This window comes from Cyprinus carpio, chromosome B12 (assembly GCF_018340385.1).
Source record: "Cyprinus carpio isolate SPL01 chromosome B12, ASM1834038v1, whole genome shotgun sequence".
NCBI classification, from domain to species: Eukaryota; Metazoa; Chordata; class Actinopteri; order Cypriniformes; family Cyprinidae; genus Cyprinus; species Cyprinus carpio.
The window spans coordinates 23,880,828-23,900,096 of record NC_056608.1 but is presented as its reverse complement, the minus strand read 5'-3'; the positions used below and the strand labels follow the sequence as shown (position 1 = coordinate 23,900,096).

The following is a 19,269-nucleotide window of genomic DNA, read 5'->3' as shown; positions in this document are numbered from 1 at the left end:
CAATTTTAGTGTTTAATATACAAATATCCCCAATACTTTTTTTTTATGTCCCCAATACTTTTGACATAAATTCCGATGCACCTCAGTGGAGGAATCGTCTTAATGAGCCAGTACGCGCCCCCTGGAGGAAGAACTACCAAATGTAACAGATAACAGCAGCGCTTTCCACCCTCCGTCCGTGCTGCACTACTAGTAGGAGTAGTATGGTAGAGCGTGATTGCGAACACACCTCGTGCACTCACCGGTGGGGCTGATGTCTGACTCTGTTAGTTAGAGACACTCAGTTCCCTGCCGTCCTTTTGATTCCGTAAAACACGAATGAAAGACAGAGTCGAGGAGCTGTCCACTTCAGCACCGCCAGCGGGACTGTCCACACAAACCCAGAGTGAGCCTCTTGAGGATGATGAAGATGAAGAAGATGATGCTGCTGCTGCTGCTGAGTGCATGCGGACTGCAGTAACACACCAGCAGCAGACCCGCATTCCTCCATCCATACAGCCACCTGAGCCTCCGGTAAGAGTTTCTCTTGTTCCGTGCGTGTCTGCTGGCTTTTACACGGAGCTGATGTCCTGATGCATTGCCATGCTGTTGCATGCAGCATGCAGAAACATTGCAGTCGGTGCTGGGAGAATGTCATATTCAAACACATGCTGGATCAGTGTTGATTTCCACGAGATGTGGCCTGAGGTTCCTTGTCCTAAAGGACACCGGACAGGCGAGCTTTAAATGCTCGAATAAAGCTGGAATATGTAGGTTCTGGATGTTTTAGCTGTCAATAGTGCAATAATTTTGTAAGTTCTTTATTGGAATCAACCAGTTGATCATTCTAGGACATTGAGGTCACTCAGATACTCTGCATATATGTTAATGTGAATGATTTGATGTGTTGTTATTTTCGTCCTTTCTGATGTGCTGCATGTGTTTGGATATAAAACCCAGCATACCTTTTTTTATTTATTTATTTATTTATTTTTTATTTTTTTTTATCAGCAGTTTGTTTTTGCTTGTTGAGAGGTGAAGTGTGTTAGTGCTGTTGTAATGGGTGATTATATATATATATACACGGTGCAACTTAATAATGAGAAAATGTGATGTACAAAAATGGCTGGAACCAAGTATTTTCACACAATATTTACACAAATGTACAATTATATATTAACTAGGCAAGCTAATTAGCCAATATTTGGCTCTTTTGAAATTATCTGACAATAACTGTGTCAAAATTAATACAAGTTTTAGTCCCCCCTTGTTTTTTCATCAGATTTGGAGAAATGTTGCATTACTGTAAATCACTTGTTCAGCAATGAACGGGTGCCGTCAGTCCAAACAGCTGATAAAAATATCACAATAATCCACAAGTAATCAACACCACTCCAGTCCATCAGTTAAAGTCTTGTAAAGCCAAAAGCTGTGTTTGTAAGAAACAAATCCAATATTAAGATATCTGGCCTGAATCAGGAGAGAAATCTGCACATATCAATAAGTGAAAACAGTCCAAAACAGCTCTTAACAAATATCTCAGTGGATTTTGATGTGAGAGACAACAGGAGATGGACTTCTCCACTGGAGGAAGCATAATTATGGATTATCGACTCTTAGCTAAAAGCAACTGTTTGAAGTTAAAACATCTTAATGTTAGATTTGAATCTTACAAACACAGATTTTCACTACAAACAATGTAAATTGATGGACTGGAGTGGTGTGGATTATTGTGATGTTTTTATCAGCTGTTTGGACTCTCATTCTGACGGCACCCATTCACTGCAGAGCATCCATTGCTGAGACACTGATGCAATGCTACATTTCTCCAAATCTGTTAAGAAACAAACTCGCCTGCAGGATGGCCTGAGGGTGAAGATATTTAAATTTTTGGAGTGAACTAGTCCTTTAAGTTGTATTATATCGGCCTTCAGGCTTCCTGCAATGCACTCAAAACATCAAACAAAACTGGTTATTATTCATTGACAGGACTGCTGGTATATTTCACAATTAGCACAAGTAGAAACTAACACTGCTGTTAATCGGTCAAGCCGGTGTGGTTAACAGCTGATGCGAGAACCTCAAATTGTCCAGGAAATTGGCTGATTAATCAGCCCGGCCAATAAAGCAGTGTATCGTTAGCGCTGTTGAAAGCTGTTAGGTCTCATTCAATCGTTTGGTCTCAGTTGAAAGAGCCGTGTTTCTCTCTGTCTGGTTTTGGCGGTTACAGCAGATCCTGTCCTGAGAGAGATGTGTGACTCCTTAAGGATGATGAATTATAGTGTCTGACACAAAGCTGCAGGTGTCGCGGCTGTTTGGGATACAAATGGCAAGTCTTTTAGCACGGCGAGAGAAAGAGCGAGAAAGCAAATAGATAAAGAGGTAAACAGATGATCAGATGGATGAAATTATGAGTCATGGGTTGTGTTGTCTGTCTGAGGGTCAGCTCTGATGTTTTGTCTTCATCTATTGATGTCGCGCAGAGGGTTTCAGACAGCATGAAGACAGATGTTGTCCTGGATTAATGAAACCTCTCACTATTTATTCTGTTTGACTTTTAAAACTCCTCACGTTGTCGTAGTTGCTCCTTTTTATCATAACATACTTATACTTATCTTTGAGCTTTTTGACCTCAGTTTTGTCTTCATTTCAGATGTAAAATAAGTTTATATGCTCTACAGCTGATGAAATGTAGTTATTAGCATATTGTGACATGCACATTTTTTTCCTACGCTTATCTTCTGGAAATACTGGAAATGCACGCTGATGCATTGTTGATAAATCGGCACAGTAATTTAATCAAGTAATTATTTTCCATGAATGTCCTTAAAGCTGAAGTGTGCCATTTTTTCCAATGCTAAAATAATTTGTTGAGACACATTTAAGAGTAACCCATTTGTGGCTGATTTCTCTGAAAAGCATAAACATTGTGGCACATTTACATTTAAATAATTGTTTTTATTTGCTTGAGCAGCCCAACACACCAAAATGGTCTCAATCGCTTGAGGTCTGTTTTGTCCATCTAATGTATGACAGAACCAGTGATTGGGAAGACTGTTTGAAAAGTTATTATTTTTGCTATTTTATTTCAGTGATGAATGTGGCATCAAAACACATTTCAAAACACATTTCGGTTTTTCAAAAGTAACAGACAAGAGTGCAGTGAATTGCAAAATGTATGCCATTATGGTGCCTCCACTTGTCTGTATATTTATTCACACTATCATTCAAATGTTTGTGGTTGGTAAGATTGTTTTTTTTGAAAGAAATGAATGCTTTTATTCAGCAAGGATGCATTAAAATGTTTTAAAGTGAAAGTAAAGACATTTATAATATTAGAAAACATTGCTTTTCAAGTGTATTTTTACTTGTTTGTAAAAAGATCTCATCTTTATTTAAAAATATGTGCGTCATGACTTTTCATCGCCCATATCAGCTATTTCTAGACATGAGCCTAATCTCTGCTTTACATCACCCAAAATTCAGATTAACACAGTCCTTGTATCTGTTGTTTATTCTAGAAACTGGATCATACTGTAGGTTTATTAGGGATTTTGAAACTACTGTTAAAAAATTTAAATCCTATTCAATTACATACTATACTTCTATTCTGTTCTATTCTATTCTATTCTATTCTATTCTATTCTATTCTGTTCTATTCTATTCTATTCATTTTGGGCTAATTTATATATATATAAAAAGTTTGCTATGTTCACTGTGCTAGACTAACTGAGACTTGTATATTATTGCTCTCTCATTGGTCTGATTGCTTCTACTTTGTAAGTCGCTTTGGATAAAAGTGTCTGCTAAATGACTAAATGTAAATAATTGCATTATGCCCAACTTTGCATGCATGAACAGTGACACTGTCTACATCAATTCTCTCTCAGTCTCTTTCTGTCTGTCTGATTCATATTTTCCGGCTGTCGTCTGCTCATGTAACACGCTTCTTATGAGGCTCGAGAATCAGTGAGAAACTCTTTCATCTCGCCGCCTACTCCCCACACATGCTTTCTGCTTCCTACAATCTCCTTTTCTTTACACCCTCAATAACCTTTCATACGTTTCCTTTCACATGCTCCTGTAGTTCTCCCACTCTCTCCGTCTGTCTCTAAATCACATGACTCAGAGCTTCGCATGTTAACAGTAATTCAGCTCTGAAATGCATTTGATGTGCATGTCATGTGATCAAATAATGATGCACTGACCACTGTAATCTGCATTTGCATTCAAATCAATTGACTTGCACTTAACTTGTTGGTGTTTTCGGTCCACCTAGTGACCGCATCTCAAGATATACTTAACAAAATGCATGTTCATGTGTCTTAAGTTGGTTTGAGACCATTAGTGAGCTCGTACCATAAAAAAACCCGCCGTCTGACCAGCGCTAATTCGATTCAAACTCCATCTCTTGAGTTTGAAATGTGATCCATCCTGAATGTTATTTAATACCACGTCTGAGATTGGCAGTCTTGCAGGGCGACCAGCCATTAACGTCAACCGTATGATCAAAAACTCATGGATTCTCATCCCGAATTCAAATAATTGGCTCTGAAAGGGTTTGCATGGAAATGGCTTTGTTGGACTGTTATGCATTACAGCATCCAGCTAAGTGGATAATTGTGTTCATTTGTGTAGATGATGGTTGAAGTGATTAGTGTGTATCATGAGGATTGAATTACAGTATTGATCATTAAGATTGAATAACATCACTATTTTATAAAGCATGTATTACATCACAAAGTAAGAAATGTTACATGTATTGCCGTCTAAAGGAAGGTCATGTGTGGTCATGTTTTAGTTTATTTTCTATTCTGGAACGATTTATAATTTTCACTCACTTTATCACTAATAGACTTTAATGTCCTCAGAGAGATGAAGTTCATTTAATTTGTGTTATGTAGTTCTCTATGTGTGAACCCAAGAGAGCGAAGTCGAAACATGTCATGAACATGTCCAGGTCAGAGTTCACCTCAAAATTAAAAAATAAATAAATAAGAGACTATGTTTGCCATATATTATATTATATTATATTATATTATTTTATATTATATTATATTATATTATATTATATTATATTATATTATATTATATTATATTATGCTAACTATTTTATGTGAATATATGTTAAAATGTTATTTATTTCTGTGATCAAAGCTGAATTTTCAGCATCATTACGATCCAGTCTTCAGGGTCACATGATCCTTCAGAAATCATTCAGTATGCTGATTTGCTGTTCATTTCTGATTATTATGAATGTTAAAAACTAGGTTAAAACCGTGATGAGTTTTTTAAATTCTTTAATGAATAGAAAGTTCAAAAGAACAGCATTTATTTGCGAATATAAATCTTTTTATAATATTTAAAAAATATTTGTAATCTTTTTTTTTTTATCAATTTAATGCAACCTTGCTGATTTTTGTACTTGAAGTTTGTAAGTTTGTACTTGAATTTTTTTTAATTTTATTTTAACAAAAAATCATTGAGATTCTGATGAGAATCAAAAAAATCATTGAGATTCTGATGAGAATCACCATTAAGGAAAATTGAAATGTAAAAAAATACTAAAACATCACCACATTTATTTATGATAGGTAAAAATTGATAGCCTGAATGCACTGTAAGTCGCTTTGGATAAAAGCGTCTGCTAAATGCATTAATTTAATTTGATTTAATTTAGGTCAAGTTTATCATGCCAGTACATTTACAGAGCATTTTATGTTTGTTTCTAGAAATGAACTTCACTTTGTTTATGCAAAAGACAGTTTCTCATGTTTTTCTTTTGATTTTAAGAAACAATGAGGCCTGAACATGTTTTTATGAGGATTACCCAATTATATGGATCTGTAGGTGTAGAAAGGTTCATGCGCTCCCTGAAGGTCTCCGATTAGCCGTGTTAATGGACGGCCTGGGCTCAGGACTGCAGGTGTGTGTTTGTGTTTCACAGACACAAGCTGATAAATCCTGTTAAGTAGAGGAGGAGCAAGTAGGTCTGTAGGAACTCTCTCTGTGTGTGTGTGTGTGTGTGTGTGTGTGTGAAAGTGAGAGCGAGAGCTAATACGATACATTGGACCACATCAGCACATGCTATTTTTGGCTCTCTCAGTGGTGTTTGCTAAGGCGAGCTTCACTATTACTATCACTCATGCTTAGCGCGAGGGATTTGAGCAAACTCCTGACACCAAGTACTAAACTTTGCCATGAAACGTTGTATATTATTGCATTACAGACATGAATCATTCCTCAAGCCATGTTGCATGTTTGAAAAACAACTTACATGCTTGTAAATGTGATGTTGGTCACAGACACAGACAGATGAGGTTTCTGATCTTTGGTATTATTATGGTGATTAGGAGAGGTGTAATATGGAAGACTGAAAGTCACCTCTATCGCCTGACTCATATGTCTTTTTGACAGCACAGAAATAGTGATGAAAGAAGCAATGAAATGATTCATTGTAGCTTATAAAATAGAAAAAAAAATATATATACACACACACACACACACATTACATATGTATGGGCAGCTGTGGCCTAACGGTTGAGAGATTTGGACTGTAACCGAAGGTCGCAGGTTCGAGTCTCGGTGCTGGCAGGAGTTGTAGCGGTGGGAGGAGGTGAATGAACAGCGCTCTCTTCCACCCTCAAATACCCATGGCTGAAGTGCCTTGAGCAAGGCACTGAACCCCCAGTTGCTCCCCGGGCGCTGGATCTATAGCTGCCCACTGCTCCGGGTGTGTGTTCACGGTGTGTTCACTTTCTCTGCTGCTGTGTGTGCACAAAAAAAAAAAAAATAATTATTATTAATTAATTAATTATGAATAAAAAATAAAACACAACAATAAAAAAAAAAAATCAACAATGTATCTATGTATGTATGATGTATAAATAATACATTACATGTATATAAAAAAATTATCAATTAAAATATATTGTATTGTATACAAATTAATACAAACTAATTTGTTCTATTATTGTTGGCTTACATTATTGCATTTTTTGGCTTGGTAGAAAAGTTGATTGTTGTATTTATATTATTAATTTATAAAAAAAAAAAAATTAAGAAATTAAAATAGATTATGTAAATATTTGAACTCTTATTATTATTTTTATATATCAGCTCATGCCTGTGGTTGGGAATTGAAATGTCTCTAAACCAAAGTTTTTAAACTTCTGTGTGAAACTCATCCCACACCATATTGTGCTTTTCTTCAAAAAATGTAAAAATAGTAGTTTTATTAATAGAGTTTCGGGTGTGGGAGGTGTCTGGAAGTGTAAACATGAGGACAACAGTATATTACTCCGCAGTATTCTTCACTACTTTTTTTCATCATCTTTTTCATCAAGAATAATACAACTGCTGTTGACCAATCTTTTTTTCTGAATACATTTCAGGAATGAGGACAAGTCACAGCACATTTATGATATGAGGGCTCGACCATCCCACGCACACTTCCCCTTCTCCAGAGCAGGGTTGCTGGCATGTCGAATATTCCTAATATTTTCATTTTATATTATTTCTTTATTTATTTCTTTATTTATTTATTTTACATAAAATGAGATTTAAGATGAAAGTGTTTTTTTTTTTCTTTTTTTTTCATAATTTGAGTTTATGAGTTTTCAATTTCAAATGTAAATTAAGGTGCCTTGTTTATTTTTTCCCCGCACTTTCATAAAAAAATTACATTTAACAGTATTTTACTGCAAAATGACCCATTAGATTTTTTTTTTTTTTGCACCATATTAAGTAAGGAAACTTACTGTTAACATATTAACAGAATTTTTACAGTCTTTTTCATCTAATATTATTATTATTATTATTATTATTATTATTATTATTATTATTATTATTATTATTATTTTACAGTGTTTGTTCTATGCATTAAACTAGTTAAATACATTAAACCTTGGAGTTCATGCTAATATTAATAAATTTCATTGTTACATTTTTTTTTAAGCAATTTTGTTCACTTTTCAGTGTACTGATTTGGTACAGTTTTGGATCTAAACTTGGTGTTGAATGTAAAATATGGGTTCTCAGGAATATGTATTTCTCCAAAAGCTGAGGTCAGGCGTGCACTAGATAAGGTGAAATTCCTCTCACATTACCTGTAGAGGCCTGTCCCATTCACAGAAGCATTTGACATTCAGCAGCCTGCTTATATGCCTGTACTCTGTCAGTGTGACAGGTGTGCCTCTGGACAGGAACCAGTGTGCATTATTTGAAGTGTCGTGAGAAAGTGAATGAGTGACAGACAGGAAGGGAAGGAGGGAGGGAGATGGCGTTTATTCAGATGAAGTGGTTTGACACGAGGCCCATCTCTATGGCTACAGCTTTCACCTCTCTGTGCTCGACAGAATGCCGTTCTTGTAATTCAGGGCAAATATATTCATCAGTCCATAGAAAGGTGCTAAATCCACGCAGATCAGTTTGATCAGAAGGAGCTTTGCTGTTACGGCCGTCTTCAGTTTGTATTCTCTTTTGTTCTGGTCGTCATTCTCATGGGCGGTTTTCCTCCTTTATTTGATAGAAAGAAAAGGCTGTCACTGTAATTTGCACATTTTTGAAGTTATCTTTAATGGATTACTTCACAGAAAAATTTTAATTCTGTCATGATTTTCCTACACATGCATATATCAGCTAATAATTTTCCCATTTTAGCATATGAATGGCTGTGTAAAAATGATTTCTGAAAGTTGCCAATAAAGCAACTATAAATTAATAACTACAAATACTGGGATTATATTTACATTCTTGAAATCTAATTTTTGTGACTTTTTTTTATCATTTTAAATAAATAAACAAATTAAAAATTTTACAAGAATATACTATTTTATACTTCTAAATCTAAAATTTAAATTAAATTTAATGCATTACTTGCCATTTCTTTGTATTTTATTTATTTATTTATTTATTTATTTATTTTTTGCTGGCAATTTCTGAGTGAAAGGTAAATCCTACACTTAAAAATAGTATAGAAACAATTTTCACTCAGAAATTGTGCGTAGACTTATATTAGCGTAGTTGCCACTGAGAACAATAAAGCACATTATAATTGTAGTAAACACTCTAAACATTTACACATTACCTGTAATGAAGACAATAAAGTCTTAGTGTTGAAATTACACACACTGTGTAGTTGCAGTGGAGAGGTCTGGTCATGTGGCACATGGCCAGTGTTTGGTGCCTTGAAAGAACTTGCATCAAATTGCAATGATGACAAAGCACCAATGATGTACTTGTACTTTGTACTTGTAATTGTACTTTGAGAAAAGTACAATTTATCTAAAAAGAAATGATTTTAAATTATTTACAATATAATAATATCAGTTTATTAACCTTTTTTTTTTTTTTTTTTTTGGCCACACACACAAAAAAAATCTCATGAACCATTGCACAACACAGGGAGCATTTGTTGTTGACTGTGTTCATTTGTTGTAAGGATTTGTAACAGAACATGTACATTTCATATTATAGGTCTACCTTATATGGCATAAAAATAATATGAGAATATAACGGTCCTGCCTGTTGTTGATAAATACCAGTGATGATTTTTTACAAATCGATTGATACATTGTCTCAATGTTTACTGAGCCACGTTTTTCGCCAATTTTGAGTCTTTGAGAAAGTACAGTAAATAGTATCCACTTTAATATCAAGTTGTCTTAAACGTTCAGCTGGCCGTCCTCTAAAGCAGAATCTCACTACTGCCATAAAATAATCAAGAAGACTCTAATATTAGCACAGATCCGGCTCTGTGCCTGTTGACATTAGAGACGGTTTCTGTGACGCTGTTTAATAAGACCATGATTCTGCCTGTAAACATGCAGAAGTCACCCGGGGACTGCCATTACCCGAGAGGGGCCATTACAGCTCTTGATGTGTCTCATTCTTTCCTCTGTGACTGTTATGTAAAGTGTTTGTGTTACAGGTGGTTTTGTTGTTATAGTGAACTAAAACTCACTCTCAGGTGCAATTAAAACCCATAAAATGAATCTCACGAAACCTCTCAACATGCATTTTTCTTTCATATCTTTCATAAGTAAATTGCACAGGGAATTTTGGACAATAAAAAAAGTGCAGCCGCCGTTGATATTTAGCGAGGCCTTTCATGAGGAAGATTATAATAGACCGTGTAAGCGAGCTGGTGATAAAGGTGTGAAGGTGTCTGTTTAAATGGCCTCGACAGCGCAGATGGTTTTCAGTGAAATAGCTGAGATGGCCTGTAATTCTCCTGCAGTGCAGACGGATGAGTGAGTATTTTTGGAGAGAAAGTCCAGGGAGAAAATGAGTGAAGGAGAGCGGGATGATATTGAGAGCGGAACAGAGTTATACTGCAGGAATCAACAAAGGCTTGTGTGTGTGTGTGTGTGTGTGTATGTGTTAGATTGCTTGTACACGTGTGTTTTGATACAGAGATGCACATTTTGAAGATGGAGGCTGCAATGGACTCATGAATATTAATCAGGTCAATGTTTTAATATAAAATTATGATAAGTAAGAAGATGTGCAAATTGCTTAAATTAAATTAAAGCAATAGTTAACCCCCAAAAAAGTTAAATGCATCTGACATTATTCATATTAGCTCCAAAAAGACGAGAATTTTAATTGTTAGACTGTTTCTTTAACATTGGCTGCTTTTATACAGATAGGTTTGTTTTACTTATATTTGAGTGAGCAAATGTTCTGTGCCCTCAAATCAAATGCACACATGAACACCTTTTCCCCAAGTGTAAACTTTACAACAATGTGTACTCAGATGTAAAGTTTGCTTTGATATGTTGCTAGTTTAGTAGAAGTTTCCACTACAGAATAAAAAGGTAAAGTTTTCATCACACAATTCTGCCCTTTTTGACAAATATGAGAAAAAAGTAGAAATTGTGACATATACAATTAGAATTGCGAGATATAAAGTAAACAGTCACACAAATCTTTTTTTCCCTCTGAATTCTAAATTCCCCACAATACAGATTTTTGAGATAAAAAGTTGCTATGTTATCTATTCCACTGCAGAAACAAACTAACAAAAATCTGAATTGTGAGGATTTCAGAATTCAGAAGAAAAAAGGTTAGAATTGTGAGACATAAACTTGGAATTGAACGAATAAAAATTCTGAGTTTATACAGTATCTCTCAATTATGTTTATCTTGAAATTTTGACATGTTTCTTGCAAATCAAAGAAAAAAAGTCCAAATTGTAAAATGTCAACTTCAGTTGTGAGGAAAAAAGAGTTGTGAGATGAAAAGTAGTAATTAACTTTTTGAGAATAATTTTTTTATTTATTTATTTATTATGTAGTTTATGTAGTTTCAGGCTTTTGAGTACTTTTGAATGTGCACAGGTCATGCCAGGACATTGTAAATCTGTAGCAAATTACTATTCAAGTTCATCAAGATCATATTGACAAAAAAAAATGGTATGTAGCTTAAATGCATAAATGTTGTCATTTCTAATAGCTACACTCTTAAAAATAAAGGTGCTACACGATGCCATAGAAGAACCTTTTTGTTTAAATGGTTCCATAAAGAACCTTTAACATCTGAAGAACCTTTCTGTTTCACAAAAACAGAAAGGTTCTTCAGATTATAAAAAGGTAAGAAAGAAATGGTTCTTTAAAGAACCTTTGACTTAATGGCTCTTTGTGGAACCAAAAATGGTTCTTCCATGACATTGCTTGAAGAACCTTTTGAAGCACCATTATTTTTATGAGTATATCAATAGAGAAGGATATTTTTGGGTCCAGATGGTGTTGTTACGTCTTATACCAGCAGGGGCTAACTGGGGCATGCTAACCAGCAAAACCTTGACCTGGTCTAGATACCAGGCATGTATTGTTAATGCGAGCAAGCAGAAGTGCATTACTTTCGGTTGTGTGGGCTTACATTCCGGCTTCCCTGTAAAGAGCCTTTTTGGGAGTAAATGGTTGCAGTGGAGGTTTTCATTTTGAAAAGTAAAAGGTTGTCTGCATGCATGCACTGTTTAAGAGGGTCTCACTGATTGATTGTTGACATGAGAGCGGCTTTCATTTATCCTTGTGCTGCAGCAGCAAAGTCAATGACATGCACCTGCACTTTCAGAAGAGCATGTTAGTGTATGTGTATGTGCAACACACATGAGAGATCCTTCAGTCACTCATCAGGCATCTCAGAGGCTGCAGGAAGCACTTTTCTAGAACAGCATCATATTTCCAAGTAAAATAATACACATTGCATATTTGTATTGGGTGCATGTGTGAAAATGTATGGAGCACTTTATTCTGATTGGTTAATCATGGCATTCTGCATATACAGTACTGTATGCCCAATTCATGTCGATTTATTCCCTTATTTTGAAATGTACCTTGCATGGTTTGGGGGAAGGTATATCAGTATTCTGTTCTATATAAACGCTGCTAATATTTGTAGGCCTGAATGGGAGTTTACTGTATGAGTCACTGAGGTTTAGCGTATGACGTAATTCTGCATGTTTGTGTGTAATCATGTAGGATTTAGGGGATTAATTTCTCTGCTACGCAGTAAATAAGCCCATCCCTTCATGCAGATGTTTAATTTGGCATTTCTCAAACAGAATGGTGTTGTTAAAAATAAATATTGTAAAAAAGGTAAAATACCTTCAGTCGATTTCAAAAGAATATGACAGTGAAATGCAGTCTGGAAGTCTCTTTTCAGTGGTGTATTTAGTCTCTGCTGGAGAACATTCCCTCTGTTTGTTTAGTATCAGAGTGCATTGGTTAAATGGACAGGTGAACAATAGAATGAGTATGTCACCAGTGAAAAAAATAAAAAGAGTCAGATGACCGCTGCTGATAAAATCAGGTTGCTGCATCTCTATAATTGAATTTCTACTGATATGTCATGACCGAGAAATGTGCTCTACTTCTCTGCCATGTTGCTTTGTTTCACAAGTTTTGGACCTTGGAGCAATTTTAGTTGTCCTTACAGGCCCTGTTTAGCAATCAATTTTAACATTGAATGACACAACCCATGATGTACCTGTGACACAAAGTATTTAAATATTTTTTGTTTGTAAATAATTTTGTTCATCAAAGCAGCTTTACATGCATTAATGACATCAGGTTTAAAGCTTTAAAAACTTGAAAAAGCCAAGACTGACTGTGGCAAGGAAAAACACACACACAAAAAAAGTATGTGTAGCACAGTTTCAATGTATTGATTGTCTCTCTTCTCCATTTGTTAGGTGTAATGGTCCATGTGATCTCTGTCTGTAGTAGCTGGTCTGGCAGGAGTGGGTATCTGAAGAACGGCATCTCCATGAACTAAAAGTACACTCGCAGACAAGTCACAGAAATTCACAAATCGACCAGAACGGGAAAAAATATCCCTGTCTCTCCCTGTTTGTCTCTTCTTCAGTATTCATCACAGTGTCTTTTTGTGTTGTACTGTTATGACGCCATGTCTCAAACTGGAAAAGTCCTTCATTTGTATGTGGAGGTGAGATCCCCACCAGAGCATGATGGAAAAGGTAGGTCCTGTGAGACGCCAGTGGAGCAAGATGGTCCTGTTGAAGCTTTGACCAAATTAGCACAGACGGCAACTGGGTTTCCCGCACCTCCCAGCAGCACAATCAAACCAAATGTTAGCTTCAGACTGCAGACTTCACACAATTCTCTGGATTCCCCTCACAGATGCAGCATTCCCCAACAGGAACCATTCCAAGAAGTGTCCTCTGGCCTCAATAACAACATTGACAGTAAACTATTAAAACATACCCACTCGTCAAACTCTGGACGGACATCTGGTCCTGAAACACCTTGTCAGGCATGCAGCCATCACAAAAACTCTAAACCAGTGCAAGGACAGAGGTCTGTGGTCACTTTCAGCTACATTGAGAAGGCCCATGTCAAAACAGTAGAGAGTCCATGTAATAGTCCCAGTGGAATAAAGGAGGTAGCGACTTGCCCACTTAAGAAGTTTAGTGATCCAGTGTGGTCACGACCTGCGGAATCTACCTGCAATAATAGTCCATTTCACCAGCACATGGGTTCTACTTTGGATCCTATCGGTCAAGCTGCAACACAGCGAGCCCTTAAGGAATTTGGGTCTCCCCAATTGAGGTGTAAGTTTTCTCATTGCTCAGACTGGAGTCCAGAATTTCATCAACGTCATAGAGAACGATGCCAGTCTTGGGCAGGCCCACCATTGCCAAACTGCAGTGCCTACCACCATGATCTTGACCCAGGCAGGGTAGGAGCTGCATGTGGTGTCCCCAAAAGCCCAGCATCAGATGCTGTCTCATCCCACAACAACCAGCAGAAATCCACCTCCAGGTCCCAAGGATGCCCTATGCAGAACCTCAGTTTAAAGCAAGACTGCTCCACTCCAGTCGGTCAAACTTGGGGAAGCCGGGCTGAAGACAGGCCTCTGTCAGGGCAAAGGACCAGCCTCACAAACACACCCACTCGTGGTTTGAACCAGCTGAGTGGAAGCAATAACTCCTCAGCTCTGAACAGTCCTGAGATAGCCCGCAAGATTGCAGAGGAGGCCACCAAAGTGTCAACGATTTTCAATGAGGTTCGAAGTTCTCCTCCTCCTGTTGTTTTCGGGGCCTCGTCTAATCTAAGCAGCACAAACTATGGGTATCCTTCTAAAGAAATCCAGTCCGTACAACAAAGTCCAGTGCAGCATTCGGCTGTCAAGATGAACATACCTGTGCATGAAGACTGTTCTATGACAAATGGGGTTCCTCTGTACCTTCATGAAGCACCAGCTACTAAGAGCTCGGATTTAAGAGATGACCTGGCCAATCACTCATTCTGCTCTGTCCCAGATTCTCCAGCCCTCCCATCTCATCTTCTTCGTCTAAGTCTGTCCAAAGCAGACGTGTGTTCTCCACTAAGAGATCCTCGTCAGCTTAGAGCTGACCTGCCAGTCTCTGACAGCCCCACTTTACACCGTCACAAGCCTCCACAGTACACTGGAGAGGAGTGGACATCTGGGGAACCCTGGTTCCTGGACGAGGAGGACTGGGATGACCATGTCATCGCAGAAAGCGTGGAGATCTCCAGGCGGTTGTTTATCGGTCAGAATGTGGAAGATTCTCCGGTCAGTTGGACATCTAGACAGCAGTGGAAAGAGCAGGCAAAGAAAGAGGAAGGGAAGTTCAGTTTGTCAGAAAAACTCGAAGGCAATCTCAAGAGCAGCAGTCCAGTGTACAGAAAAGGTGTTAGAGTTGAGGTTATAGGACGAGGAGAGGAGAATGTGAGCAATTCGGTATGTGGAGTAAACCACAGCTCTGGAGAAAGTGTAGAGGAGATGACCAGGCTAACACAGCAACAGAGACAGGCAGAATGGAGGAGAAGACAGGCTTTGCTTCTAGGGCCGGTAGTATTAGAAGAGGGAGATGGGGAGAGAGGAGAAGGCGAACAGGGGTTTGGAGATCACCAGGGTTTAGTTGGGTCATCCCCAAGCTCTAGTGGAGTAACAGGAAGCCTAGGAGACAGAGATTGCATCTCACCGGAGTCCAGCCAGAACAGCAACCAATCAGATCACCCATCATCAGGAATACAGGTGAGCCCCTGTTCATAAAAGCATTCTTGCCTTAATGCTTGAATTCTAGCTATGTTCATTACAGGGCTTTAAAGAAACACTCCACTATTTTTGAAAATAGGCTGATTTTCCAAATCCCCTAGAGTTAAACAGCTGAGTTTTACCGCTTTCGAATTCATTCGACCGATCTCTGGGTTTGGCGGTAGCAGTTTTAGCTTAGCATAGATCATATAATCTGATTAGAACATTAGCATCTCGCTCAAAAATGAATAAAGAGTTTCGATATTTCCCTATTTAAAACTTGACTTCTGTAGTTACATCGTGTACTAAGACCGACGGAAAATGAAAAGTTGCGATTTTCTAGGCTGATATGGTTAGGTACTATACTCACTTTCGGGCGTAATAATCAAGGATCTTCGCTGTTGTACCATGGGTGCAGCAGGCACAATGATATTACACAGCACCTGAAAATAGTCCCCAGCTAGTTTGTGTCGTTGCAGAGTTGCAGCAGGCAAATTTCAGGCGCTGCGTAATATCATTGCGCCTGCTGCACCCATGTACACCACAAAATTACCCCAAACATTATGCTGGATTGAGAGTATAGTTCCTAGCCATATGGGCCTAGAAAATCACAACTTTTCATTTTCCGTCTGTCTTAGTACACGATGTAACTACAGAAGAGTCAAGTTTTAAATAGGGAAAATATCAAAACTCTTAGGTCATTTTTGAGCGAGATGCTAACGGTCTAATCTGAATCAGTGATCTATGCTAAGCTAAGCTAAAAGTGCTACCAACAGACCCGGAGATCGGCTGAATGGATTCAAAAACTGTACAACTCAACTGTTTAACTCTAGGGGAATTGGAAAATGAGCCTATTTTCAAAAATAGTGGAGTGTTCCTTTAAGAACAATTTGAACAAGTTCCTTCTGATGAATGAGGCCCTTTGTTTGCAAGTACATCGAGTTCACTGTTTATTATAAGCTAATGTGTTTATATTGTGTGGGTGTTGCAGTCTGATGGCGGTTCTTTAGTGCCAGGTCCATCTCTGCACTGTCAGAAAATTGCTCGTGCCAAGTGGGAGTTTCTGTTTGGTACTCCAGCAGAAAACACTGCCAGCGAACAAGAGAAGAGTGAGTAGCCCGTTGACCTCTTTAATATCAGTTTTAATGATCACTTAGATTCTGTCATTAGTAATTAAGTGCTGTTTTCCAGGATTATTTTAAGACAGAAGTATGTTAAGATGGTTTCAAGTGTATGAAAGTGTTTGAGTTTTCTCATATGAAAGTGGAAGAACACTACAATATCACCGAGCTGAAATACAGTCATCAACAAAACATTGTCAGTATACATTAAACCAAACTGATTAAGTTTATAAATATGAATAAATGAATAAATATTTTTATCCACCTAGATGTTCCAGAATCCTCCACAGCTCCACCAAGTGGCCACTCCACCCCAATACCACCCTCATATCTGCCATTGGAGGAGCTTGCTCTCAGAGCTAATCATGATGTCCAACACGTGGAGGTGGAGCTAGTGACTCCGCCCCCTGCAGCCCCAGGCACCTCCCCCAAAACGGGCATAATTCGGCGAACTTTGAAATACTCTGAGACTGATCTGGACTCCGTTCCTTTACGATGTTACCGGGAGACGGACATAGACGAGGTGCTGTTAGCAGAGCAAGAGGATGCTGACTCAGCGTTTGGAAGTAACCGAAGTGTCATGGGAACTTCCTGTGCTGGGAGCAGCCCTCTAGAAGAGATGCAGAATGAAAAAACAGATGGACAGGAGGATGGGGAGGAGGAGGAGGAGGAGGAGGATGTTGCGAGCTGGGTCACTGTCAGGATGCAGGGCGATGTGAGGAGGCTGTTGGCTGATCAGCGAGACGAGGAAGAGGAGTTTTACAGCATAATGCTAAAGAGGTGGGAAGTGGCAAACACACATTTATTTTTTTAAGAAACTGTTAAACGATACATTATGGTTCAGAAATAACAAGCCTATCATTTTCTAGGCCTCAAGATCATTTCAGTAACAACCACCCAGCTCTAAAATCTCCCATCCTGGTCCGTGGTCCTCGCAGAAGGTCTGGAGACAGTTTGGACACGTTCAGCCGGCATTTTGAGAACATCATGGAGTCACACCGTGCCATGGGCACCTCCTACAGCAGTCTGGACAGCCTCGACCCTCTGACCTCTAGCACTCAAACTGTCCTGACCTTTGACCTCCCCACACTGACTCCACAGGTGCAGGGTCAGATCTACCAGAGCGCCCGGCAAATCGTGGAGCTCAGCTTTGCGCCATTGGCACACGTAGAGATACCCAGCCTGTCAGAGTCGGTGCTGACGATAACAGGAGATACGGATGCCACACGGGCGCCATCCAGCGAACGTCTCAGCAGTGGATCCGATGACCGCAACGGACAAAGCTGGCAGAGCAACCCACCACTTTCACTGCCCAGGTTTGTGTAATTTTCATCACTAAAGTGAGCAATTGGATGTTTTGGGTAGGGAAACTAAGTAGTGTGCTCTGGTTGTAGAAAGTCACCTGTGTAGTATGGAAGTATGCCATTCTAAGGGCTTGTCCAAATACTCACACTTGCAGTTTTGGCAACTTGAGAGCATGTGCATGCAACAGGAAGTGAGTGCACAAGACTGTCCCAAAGCTTAAAAATGCTAAAGCTCAGTGCCCTTAACACACACTAAATCCATACTATTTCGAACACCGCTCTGGAGCAGTATGTAAGGCAAAGTTTATCCCATCATGCATCGAGAGGTCACGGAAACCTTTCCAGTATAAGTTACATATTAATAATAATTGGATATTATATATAATTTGGTAGTAAAGCATAAAGTGTTACACATTTTATTTGTGCAAAGATAAGTATGTTTATTTTGTACAACATTTGCAACTGCATTTTATCACTTAATTAGAAGCACCACAGTTGTTCAGTGGTGTAGTCTGTTACAGAGGCTACTGAACAGACATTTAGAAGTTTCTTTTAAAATACAAAGAATTGAAAATCAAAACAAAGCTCTATAAATGCTTGCATTTTTAAAACACTAAGTGTGTCCCATTGGATGAAGAAAAGTTGTAGTCTTTGTGACTACATGAACATTTAGAGGAAATATTTCATGCATGTGGTCAAGAACGCATGTGTGGCTATTTGGACAAGCCCTCAGTATACCTGGCCTACTAATATGTTCTTTGCAATGGCTCAGTTTTTCCAGCAGAGGGAGTATTCAAGCAACCATTTTTTTTAAGTAAAAAATACTGCATTTTTGTTCACTATGACTTGAGTATTGGTATATTGTAAGGAAACAAGAAATGTTCAGGTTATATTTCACCTCATTATCATAAGAACGTTTAGTGAGATTGATGTGGAGGTTACCTAATATGTTACCCCTAACAATGGTTTAGGGTAACTATGTAATCAATATAAAATAATTTGTAATATTTTATGTATTTTATTTATTATATAATATATGCACATTCCATTTTCAACTTGGTTTGACAGGCTACGGGTGAATTGCTTGCAGTGGATTCCAAGCAATATTTTCTTTATTTATCCAAGTGTAGCTAATTTACTGCATAATGATTCTGAATGACCTATTAGTCTGTTGGTTTAACCTTTTCCATCTGCTGTGCCTGTGACTTGACTGCAGGCTGAGTTTAGACAGGTGTGTGTGTGTGTGTGTGTGTGTGTGTGTGTGTGTGTGTGTGTGTGTGTGTGTGTGTGTGTGTGTGTGTGTGTGTGTGTGTGTGTGTGTGTGTGTGAGACAGGTG

The 19,269-nt window shown here is 38.2% G+C and overlaps 1 protein-coding gene across 1 annotated transcript in view; it reads left to right on the top strand.

Moving 5' to 3' along the window:
* Nucleotides 1-206: 206 nt before the first annotated feature.
* LOC109100269 overlaps nucleotides 207-19,269 on the top strand; it is a 49,078-nt gene continuing 30,015 nt past the window's right edge. The window contains 5 exon segments of the mRNA XM_042736009.1: nucleotides 207-513; nucleotides 13,178-15,507; nucleotides 16,499-16,616; nucleotides 16,898-17,408; nucleotides 17,498-17,944. Coding sequence (XP_042591943.1) covers nucleotides 13,393-15,507; nucleotides 16,499-16,616; nucleotides 16,898-17,408; nucleotides 17,498-17,944 — 3,191 coding nt within the window. The 5' untranslated portion in view covers nucleotides 207-513; nucleotides 13,178-13,392.